The sequence below is a fragment of the Otolemur garnettii genome, unplaced genomic scaffold, assembly GCF_000181295.1.
Source record: "Otolemur garnettii isolate 467f Iridium unplaced genomic scaffold, OtoGar3 scaffold00007, whole genome shotgun sequence".
NCBI classification, from domain to species: Eukaryota; Metazoa; Chordata; class Mammalia; order Primates; family Galagidae; genus Otolemur; species Otolemur garnettii.
Genome location: NW_003852402.1, coordinates 24,916,191 through 24,927,810, shown reverse-complemented (window position 1 = coordinate 24,927,810; position 11,620 = coordinate 24,916,191). Strand labels below are relative to the sequence as shown.

Here is an 11,620-nt window from a genome sequence, read left to right as displayed (position 1 = left end):
AAAAAGCAAAGCTATGGGCATGGGCCCTTACAATTAAGCAATCTTTAAACTAGACCTATATACTTTGTTATAAGATAATGAAACTGTTAAGATTTCTTTACTTTCTTCAAAGAGATTTAAGTTGATAAGAACATGCTGACAGGAAATCTACACATTCCAATGAATGGTACTTGAATTATTTTCTTCCTACTAAACCTTTAAAATTAGGATAATCTATGTTTACCGGAAATCATTTATTAAGAATCATAGGCTAGTGCCTGTGGCTCAAAGGAGTAGGGCACCAGCCCCCTATGCCAGAGGTGGTGGGTCCAAACCCAGCCCCAGCCAAAACTGCAAAAAAAAAAAGAAGAATGCTGGCTCGGCACCTGTGGCTCAAGTGGCTAAGGTGCCAGTCACATACACCTAAGGTGGTGGGTTCGAATCCAGCCCACGCCCGCCAAATAACAATGACAGCTGCAACCAAAAAATAGCTGGGTGTTGTGGTGGGTGCCTGGAGTCCCAGCTAGTCGGGAGGCTGAGGCAAGAGAATCACCTAAGCCCAAGAGCTAGAGATTGCTGAGAGCTGTGACGCCATAGCACTTTACTGAGGGCAACAAAGTGAGACTCTGTCTCTAAAAAAAAAGAAGAATCACAGCCTTCCTTATGATAATACATTTTATTAAAGGATTGAACATTCCTGAAACAAATGCTAACACTGACAACAGGCACAGAGAATAATTTTTCTCCCTGGAAATTATTCACGTGAAATTTTATTTTATTTATTTATTTACTTTTTGTTTTTTTAAGATACAGAGTCTTACTTTGTCGCCCCCTCAGCAGAGTGCCATGGCGTCACAGCTCACAGCAACCTCCAAATCCTGGGCTTAGGCGATTCTCTTGCCTTAGCCTCCCTAGTAGCTGGGACTCCAGGCACCTACCACAACACCTGGCTATTTTTTTGTTGCAGTTTGGCTGGGGCTGGGTTTGAACCCACCACTCTCAGTATATGAGGCTGGTGCCCTACTCACTGAGCCACAGGCACCAACCTATTTTTACTTTATTTTATTTTATTTTATTTTACAGACCTTCTCAAGCTGTTGCCCTAGGTAAAGTGCCATGGCGTCACAGCTCACAGAAACCTCAACTCTTGGGCTCAAGCAATTCTCTTGCCTCAGCCTCCCAAGTAGCTGGGACTATAGGCAATTGTCATTGTTGTTTTAGCTGGTCTAGAACAGGTTTGAACCTGCCAGCCATGGTGTCTGTGGCCAGTGCCGTACCCACTGAGCCATGGCGCTGCCCTCAGGTGAAACTTTAACTCCAGGCTGATCTCTTCTTTATTTCACTTGCCATAAGAAACTGGATATTAAAATCAATTTAAAAGTAAAGTTTAAATGCAAAGAAAACCAGTAATTTAAAATCTTCATACAGAAAACGTTAAATACGAATCTTAGATTGTAATACTATATTTCTACTGTACCTTTTCTATGTTCATTTTTCTTTTTTTAGAGACAGTCTCACTTTGTCACCCTTAATGGAGTGCTGTGATGTCATAGCTCACAGCTCCCTCAAACTCTTGGGCTTAAGTAATCCTTTTGCTTCAGTCTCCACAGTACCTGAGACTACCGGCGCCTGCCACAACACCCAGCTATTTTTAGAGATCACATCTTGCTCTAACTCAGGGTGGTCTTGAACTCCTGAGCTCAACAATAAATACACCCACCTCAGCTTCCCAGAGTGCTGGGATTATAGGTGTGAGCCTGCTGCACCTGGCCTCTTTTTCTATGTTTAGATATACAAATATTTACCATTGTGTTACAACTGCCTACCACATTCAGTATAGTACAATGCTGTACAAGTTTGTCCTACATTTGTAGCCTAATTGTGCAGAAGTAGGTTATACCATCTACGTTGCTGTAAATTCATTCTATGTTGTTAATAAAATGACAAAATTGCCTAACAATGACTTCCTCACAGTGTAATCCCTGTTGTTAAGCAATGCATGCCTGTACTAACATGACCATATGAACAAAAACAGGTAAAAATGGGCGGGGCCTGGGTTCAGTGGGTAGGGCGCCGGCCCCATATAGTGAGGGTGGGGGGTTTGAACCTGACCCTGGCCATACTGCAACAAGAAAATAGCCAGGTGTTGTGGCGGACGCTTGTATTCCCAGCTACTCGGGAGGAGGCTGAGGCAAGAGAATTGCCTAACACCAAGAGCTGGACGTTGCTGTACCAAGGGCAACAAAGTGAGACTTTATCTCTTAAAAAAAAAAAAAAAAAAGTAGGTAAAAATATATATGATGCTACAACATATATTATAGCATTGGATACAACAACATAGGAAATTGGCAAGAGCTCAAATGTCTACTAATAAGGGATGAATAGGTAGATTACAGTAAATCCATAAAATGGAATACTAGGTAGTTATTAAGGAAAACTAGGTAAATTTACATGTGCTGACATAGGAAGCAGTCTTTTTTTTCTTTTTTCTTGAGACAGAGTCTTACTTTGTCACCCTTGGTAGAGTGCCATGGCATCTTAGTTCACAGCAACCTCAAACTTTTGGGTTCAACTGATTCTCTTGCCTTAGCCCCCCCAAGTAGCTAGGACTACAGGCATCTGCCACAATGCCCAGCTATTTTTAGAGACGAGATTCTTGTTCTGGCTCAGGGTGGTCTCGAACCTATGGTTCAATCCACCTGCCTTGGCATCCCAAGTGCTAGGATTATAAGTGTGAGCCACCGTACTCGGCCTCGAAGCAGTCTTTAATATAAGCATAAAGTACGAGGCAATGAATAGGATGTATAAAAAAATATATATATATATATATTAACCATAACATGGAAAATAATCTGATAGGACACAAACTGTTAACAGTGGGGTTAGTTACCTCTGGAAGGTAAGGTATAGGCCTATACTTACCACTTTAAACATGAGGAAAAGTTCAAAGCAAACATGAAGGAAAAGTTAGAAGCAATTCAGTTTTCTTTTTTTTTTTTTTTTTTTAGACAGAGCCTCAAGCTGTCCCCCTGGGTAGAGTGCCGTGGCATTACAGCTCACAGCAACCTCCAACTCCTGGGCTCAAGCGAGTCTCCTGCCTCCGCCTCCCAAGTAGCTGGGACCACAGGCGCCCGCCACAACGCCCGGCTATTTTTTGGTTGCAGCCGTCATTGTTGTTTGGTGGGTCCGGGCTGGGGATTCGAACCCGCCACCTTAGGTGTACGTGGCTGGCGCCTTAGCCGGTTGAGCTATAGGCGCCAAGCCAGCAATTCAGTTTTCACCTTAACTTCTGATTCTGACTTTTTTTTCTTGAAACAGTCTCATTATGTTGCCCTTGGCAGAGTGCCATGGCGTCACAGCTCACAGCAACCTCAAACTCTTGGGTGTAAGCGATTCCCTTGCCTCAACCTCCCAAGTAGCTGGGACTATAAGGGTCTACCACAACATCTACCTATTTTTTTGTTGTTGTAGTTGTCATTGTTGTTTAGCAGGCGCAGGCTGGCTTTGAACCCACCAGCCCCAGTGTATGTGGCTGGCGCCCTAACCACTGTGCTACAGGCACCGAACCTGATTCTGACTTTTCAAGGAGGAAACAGCTAACCAAGCAAGTAAACTAGTGAACACAGGAAAGGAAAAAATAACTGAAAAAATTATTTTTCAGTGCCACACACCTCCTTGTAAGAAAGTAGCTTGACACTGTTGGGGAGGCTCAGAGAAAAAGTTCAAGAGTATCAATACAGAGGATGAGAAACATCAAAATCATTATTATATTAAGGAAAAAAGATTTAAGAGGCAAAGGAAAAGGAAAAGAGCTAATTGTACAAATCATTTATAGAAAGATACCTATTTACATTTTCATCCCAAATCAAAACCTCAAACCCTCATGATATGGGTTGTACAGCTGTCTTTAAAAAGTTATTAGGTTAGGAAAAAAAAAACAAACTACAAGTCCCTTTTAAAAGAAAATTCCGGTGGCACCTGTAGCTCAAGTGGCTAAGGCGCCAAACACATACACTAGAGCTGGCAGGTTCGAATCCAGCCTGGCCTGCCAAACAAAAATGACAACTACAACCAGAAAATAGCCAGGCATTGTGGCAGGCACCTGAAGTCCCAGGTACTTGGGAGGCTGAGGCAAGAAAATCACTTAAGCCCAGGAGTTGGAGGTTGCTGTGAGCTGTGACGCCATGGCACTCTACCCAGGTGATAGCTTGAGGCCCTGTCTCAAAAAAAAAGAAAGAAAATTCCTAGGAAAATGAAGACTAATGGCCATTTTTAAAGCACTTTATAGCAGGCTCTGGGTTTGATAAAATTCTATTCTTTATCTCCCCTAAGTGGAATAGCTTGTAAGTTTTTGCTCCCAGTTTACAGAGACTGAGCATCATTTAGGTAATGTGGTCCAAGGACACAAAAGCCAGCAGCCAAATAAAACTGGACTTTAACCCCCCATGTTTTAAGTCCATGCTCCTTTATCAATTTATCAATCATTAGACAATTTAGCATAGCAAGTAAATGTTAAAGTCACATTTCTCAGTATAGACTTCCTCATTTAAGGTTAGTATTTGGGATGGTAAGAGCTTTTTTGCTACAGTTTCCCCTGTTAGGAAAAGAAAACAAATGACTACTGTGGTCTAGTCACTTTATATCACCTATTTTCTTTTTTTTAGAGAGTCTCACTTTATTGCCCTCAGTAGTGTGCCATGGCGTCACAGCTCACAGTAACCCCCAACTTCTGGGCTTAGGTGATTCTCTTGCCTCAGCCTCCCGAGCAGCTGGGCACCCGCCACAACGCCTGGCTATTTTTTGTTATAGTTTGGCTGGGTTGGGTTTGAACCGGCCACCCTTGGTATATGGGGCCGGCGCTTTACTCGCTGAGCCACAGGCACCACCCTATTTTCAAAACATCTTCCCTTTAAGAAGCAAAAGCAGCTGAGAATATTCTGTTAAGGTATCTGTCAGGCATCCAGAAAGGAATGCAAGTGTTAAAAAAAAAAAAAATAGCGTTAAGTTGTGTAATAGTAAATATGTCACTTTATTTTACAATAGATATAAGTATTTTTATATCCTGTTCTATACGTTAATGTTCATTAAAATATGTACATAGGACTCACGATTAGAGATTAGATCATTGTTATACTATCTGTTCTATTAAAGCAATATGACTTTTAAGCCACCTATTCCTGGAGATACTAAAGGTTGGTTCTCAGGGAAAAATAATCAGTGATATGGAATAAACTTGCAAAGTTACAGTGAGCAATATATTATATTCAGTGGTATTTTAAAAGATTCAACTTTTGTATTAAGCATTTAATGGGAAGTTGCTTACATTACTCAATAAATAAAGTCTCCTATGACAAATGGTGGTGGCGTGGACCTTTTGGTTCTAAGAATCTGGCAGAGAGGACTGCCGCCATAGTTATTCCAGGCAGATCATGCCAAGTACCCTCACTACCCCTCCAACAATACCTGTACAGTCACTTCCCTAAATTACATAGGAAGAACTTAAAATCAACAACAGAATTCCTCTACGTATTGATACTAAATTTTAAATAGACAATCAATATCCTATACAATACAGAAACCTTATAAAATACAAATCATAATAACCATGCACGGGGTGGCAGCTGTGGCTCAAAAGGGTAGGGCACCGGTCCCATATGCCAGAGGTGGCAGGTTCAAACCCAGCCATGGCCAAAAAATAAATAAATAAATAAAATGTATTAAAAAAAAAAAATAACCATGCACTATTCAAAATTCTTGAGACGGAGCCTCAAGCTATCCCCCTGGGTAGAGTGCCATGGCTTTACAGCTCAGAGCAACCTCCAACTCCTGGGCTCAAGGGAGCCTCAGCCTCCCAAGTAGCTGGGACCACAGGCGCCCGCCACAACGCCTGGCCATTTTTTGGTTGCAGCCATCATTGTTCTTTGGTGGGCCCAGGCTGGGGATTCGAACCCGCCACCTTAGGTGTATGTGGCTGGTGCCTTAGCCGCTTGAGCCACAGGCACTGAGCCTCAAAATTCTTTAAGCTGGTATTCCCTTTGATTTCAGAGACTAAAACAAACTTGACTTAAAGAAAATGATTAATGTTGCTTAACTCTCTATAAAATCAGGGCTTTGTTACTGACTTTTGTATTAAGGGATAAAAATGCAAGCAATGGCAGTTTCTAAATTTAGAATAACTTTTATTTCTATATAACAGAATTTCTCCATCATTAGCACTTAGTCCTTATCCATCTGATTAGATCAATGTATAAATAATATCTATAAATTATCCAGATGGGGATAAGAACAGTTTGCACAGCAGGTAATGGCGTTGATTGCTCTATCAATACTTACTCTAATTACAAAGAATCCTGTGGCTATTACATTGAAACTAATTTTTAATACGGCTCACAGGGACATGTGGCCACCACTATAAAATTATTTTGTACAGCTTTATTTTTGGTTTCTTCAACATCTGAATTATTTCCACAGGATTAATTAAACTCAGTTTAATAGAAGTATTTAAGACCAGTGGTGCTGTGAATAATTCAGAGTTCAAATCATTTCCCAAACTCCTTCCTTTTGTTGTTTTACTATGATAATTGGCAGACTGTTAAGAAAAATGGGTTAAGTATGCCAATTACAAGTTTAACAAATTCCACTTAAATCTTTTAAAATTAATAAACTGCTAATATTCTAATTTACATTGTACTTATTTTTTTTAATAAAAAATATATTGAAGAAATTCTAAAATTTTAATATTATCTTGAGAAAAAGGGCTAATAATCATTTTAAACGTTAACTGTTTTAAATCAGTCTTTAGGCTATGTAGAGGTAATATTTGAGTACGATTTAATGCACGGTATAATTTAACAGTGATAATAAACCAAATTATATTTTTGAATTACCTTTATTTAATTCTCTGTATGCCTTTCACAGTCATGATTCACATGTTTCTTAGTTACATTCAAAATTGTTTCTAAGGATAAGGGATGGGCAGTTACTATTCCCATTTGGCAAATGGGAGAACAGATGTATAGGATGTGGAAGTGACTTGTTTACAAAAACCACATTGGGAGTGGGGTCCTATGAATTGAATAAAAACATTGTATAGGCTTACAACAGTGGTTTTCAACCTTCCTAATGCCGTGACCCTTTAATACAGTTCCTCATATTATGGTGACCCCCAACCATAAAATTATTTTCCTTACTACTTTATAAGTGTAATTTTGCTACTGTTATGAATTGTAATGTAAATATCTGATATGCAGGATGTATAGGTGACCCCTGTGAAAGGGTCATTCAACCCCCAAAGGGGTCACAACCCATGGGTTAAGGACAGCTGGCTTAGAACATCTTGCCTTTTCATACCAGTTACTAGTTTAGAGCAATATAAATAAATGTGACAATCTTCCGATAAAGCCTGAGTTTCTTTTCTTTTCTTGAGACGTAGTCTCACTTTGTTGCCCTCGGTAGAGTGCCATGGTGTCACACAGCTCACAGCAACCTCAAGCTCTTGGGCTCAAGTGATTCTCTTGCCTCAGCCTCCCGAGTCACTGGAACTACAGGCGCCCGCCACAATGCCCAGCTAGTTTTTTTTTTTTTTTTAAGAGATAGGGTCTCACTCTTGCTCTGGCTGGTTTTGAACCCATGAGCTCAGGCAACCCACCCGCCTTAGCCTCCCGAGTGCTGGGATTACAGGCGCGAGCACTCAGCTAAAGCTTGAGTTTCTAATAGCAGACCATCTCCATTTCATCTGATTACTCAGAACACAGATATACTCCTTAGATTTAGGTGAAATCTCTAAATCATTGTAGTAAGCACCATAGGACTTACATTTTCTTTTCTTTTCTTGAATCAAATGATTGAAAACAATTCTCTATTTTTAAACATAATTATGGTAAGCAAATTTCAGCTCCTTGGTAACTCGCCTGGGTGGTTGTGGGAAGGAAAAGATGACCTACGGCATTCCTATGGCCTGCTCTCTTTGAGCCAATGAAAGACAGGGCCTATTACAAATGCTAGCTATGGTCTGCCAACTTATTATATTCCATCCAAGTTATTAATCCAACTATGAAATATGGATCCTCTTCCACATAGAATTATTTAGAGAAATAATAGAGAAAATAACAGATGCCATAATTTGTCATATAAATGATACAACTTAAAATTATGTTATACCATTTTTTTCTTTCATGCAAATCCTCCCAAAATAAAAGTTCTTGCTTACTGTACATTTGTGCTACAAAATCACGTTTATATTCAAGGACTTCAAAACACTCACCCCAGAGCCTGGAAAGAAGGAATCGAAAGTGCCCAGTGCATGGATAAGAAGAGCAGTCTGGAGGCAGATTCCCCAATGTAGTGCACATTCAGGTACTCGGGCATAGGAGAAGGCATGGTGAGCTAGTAGGAACAGGGATAGAGGTAAATCATCTTAGGACTGAAAGTTCTAAATTATCATTCTGTTTAAAAAATTGAATATAAACATAACACATCAAACATGATCCTAAATTATTCACAAAAAAGGCAGATCTTGAAATAACCCAAGTCACTGGATTTTAGAGCTACCAAAAGGGTTTAAAATGAGTAGATCATAGTTCTAACAAAGCAATATTCAGACAAGCAGACTCACTTCATAAATATCAACCATAATATTACCTGGTTGTGTTTTTAGAAGTTATTTCCTATCTTGATCTAAGAGTGTATTTTTTACCTTCTCTCTTCCCATTAACAGCAGCATGCAACAAATTTAGTTTAAAGAGAAAACCTATATGCTGACTGTTCCCTCACGCAGGCTACTATGTTAGTAGCAAATTCAAATGCTTATAGGATGGGATAAGAAGGAGTGAAATAGGCTTCCTGGTACCAACTGGGGAGAGCATATTCCAGATAAAGGACACAACCATGACTTGAACCTAGCACAATAAAAACATGGAAATTTGGGCTCAGAACCACCAGCTCTTTCAATTCTTCAAAGAACAGGTTCTGTGTGAAATATTAAAAAAATTGGTACTGAATACAAAACTATTTTTTTAATTTCAAATTAATATGAGGATACAAATTTTTAGGTTACATTATTTTTACTTTTAAGGTTAAGTTCAAGTTGTAGTTGAGCCCTTCACCCAGGGGGCGTGTTGAACACCCTCACATTGTACACATTATTTTTTAAAATATTCTACAGATAAAAAACATGTTTGTGGACATGTTTGTGGATATACCATTTATGGGCTGTCGGTTTGTACTGCTAACTTCAAATAGTTCTTTAAAATGTATGACCACTGTTAAAAATAAATATCCTATATTAAAACACTTCTAAGCTGGGAGCGGTGGCTCACACCTGTACACTTGGGAGGCCAAGGCAGGTGGATTGCTTTACCTCATGGGTTCGAGACCAGCCTGAGCCAGAACAAGACCTCGTCTCTAAAAAGTAGCCAGGTGTCGTGGCGGGCGCCTATAGTCCCAGATACGTAAGAGGCTAAGGCAAGAGAACTGCTTAAGCCCAAGACTTAGAGCTCACAGTGCTGTGAGCTATGATGCCATAGCACTCTACCAAGGGCAACTAAGTGAGGCTCTGTCAAAAAAAAAAAAAACCCAACAAACCGCCTTCTAAAAGAATTTTTGCAAATCTTGTTAAAGAGAATTTTTATTGCTACAGATGAAATGTAATTTTACTCCTAAAAAAACATTATTATATATATATTTTGGAGATAAGGTCTTACTCTTTTGCCTGAGCTTAAGTACAGTGGCATCATCATAATTCACTATAACCTTAAACTCCTGGCATCAGTGATCATCCTGCCCAGATTCCCATGTAGCTGGGACTACAGGCATGCACTGCCTAATTTTTTATTTTTGTAGAGACAGCGTCTTGCATATTGGTCAGGCTGGTTGTGAACTCCGGGCCTCAAGGAAGCCTCCTACCTTGGCCTCCCAAAGTGCTAGGATTACAGGCATGAGCCACAGTCCCTAGCCTCTACTTTTTAATTATTGAAATGATCAACACTATCAAATATAGCAGGGATACAGGAAAAAAGTACTCATAAATTACTGTGGGTGTATAAACTAGAGAGCAATTTGGTTTTATCTACCAAAATTTAAAAAATGGGTACACCATGTGACCTAATAATACCATTTCTAAATCTCTATTCCAGCAAAATGCTTGTACATATATACGCAAAAAAAGCATGTGTAAGGATGTCGATTGTAGTTATATTTCTTTCTTTCTTTTTTTTTGAGACATCGAGTTTTATTATGTCACCCTCAGTAGAGTGCTATGGCATCACAGCTCACAGCAACCTCAAACTTGTGGGTTTAAGCGATTCTCTTGTCTCAGCCTCCCAAGTAGCTGGGACTACAAGTGCCCACCATAACACCCAGCTATTGTTTTGTTGCTGTTGTCACTGTTTAGCTAGCCCGGGTCAGGTTCTAACCTGCCTGCCCTGGTGTATGTGGCGGGCACCTTAACTACTGAGATATGGGTGCCGAGCCTATAGCTATATTCCTTTATTTTGAGACAGAGCCTCAAGCTGTTGCTGTGGGTAGAGTGCCATGGCATCACAGCTCACAGCAACCTCCAACTCCTGGGCTCAAGCGAGTCTCCTGCCTCCGCCTCCCAAGTAGCTGGGACTACAGGCGCCCGCCACAACACCTAGCTATTTTTTGGTTGCAGCCATCATTGTTGTTTGGCAGGCCCGGGCTGGATTCGATCTGCCAGCTCAGGTGTATATGGCTGGCGCCTTAGCGGCTTGAGCCATAGGCGCCAAGCCTGTAGCTATATTCTTAATAGTGAAATTAAAACCTTGCAACCATCCAAATTTCCACGTCCAGGGAAAAGAATAATCTATATTATAGAACACCATGTAAGAATTAAAATAAGCTAAATGAGATGGAATGGCATAGAAAAAACATCTCGTAGATTTCTCAGTCGAAAAAAAAAAGCAAAATAATACATAGATGATTCAGCTTATGTTAAGTAAAATGTATAGTGTATATGTATATCTGTATCTATGTGCACAGAAAAAGGACAGCAGCAAACATACAACACAGTTAATAGTGGCTACCTCTGGGGTAGGGTAGGATAGGTGAAAGTGCCCATATCTATTTTTCTGGGAAATGTATAGCTTTCGTCAAATTCTAAAAGGTGTCTATGATGTCAACCAGATCAAAAGGTTTTCATCAAAATGAAAACTTCTTGAGAAATAATAGATTAACATGTAAAAAAAGAACTCCCCCCAAATTGCCTCTGTTCATTATTATCCACAGATCATTTATCTATTTATAAATGGTGCCAAGTAATAAAATAGGGCAATTAATAGTTAAAATTCCATGAGATGAAAAATTTTTTAAATGTTTGAGAATTGGGTGGAGGGAGGGTAATTGGTGGGACCACACCTACGGTGCATTTACAAGGGTACATGTGAAATGTACTAAGTGTAGAATATAAATGTCTTAACACAGTAACTAAGAAAATGCCATGAAGGCAGTATGATGAAAATATTTCAGATTGTATATAAAACCAGCACATTGTACCCCATGACTGCATTAATGTATAAAGCTATGATTTAATTAAAATTTTTTAAGGAACACTTACTAGAAAAGTAAATTAGGTTCGGCGCCTGTAGCTCAAGTGGCTAAGGCGCCAGCCACATACACCTAAGGT

The 11,620-nt window shown here is 39.8% G+C and overlaps 1 protein-coding gene across 1 annotated transcript in view; it reads right to left on the bottom strand.

Moving 5' to 3' along the window:
• The window catches only part of NR2C1 (nuclear receptor subfamily 2 group C member 1), a 57,370-nt gene that overhangs the window by 15,399 nt on the left and 30,351 nt on the right, over positions 1-11,620 (bottom strand). The window contains exon 10 of the mRNA XM_012801206.2: positions 8,243-8,364. Coding sequence (XP_012656660.1) covers positions 8,243-8,364 — 122 coding nt within the window. The remainder of the gene's footprint in view (positions 1-8,242; positions 8,365-11,620) is intronic.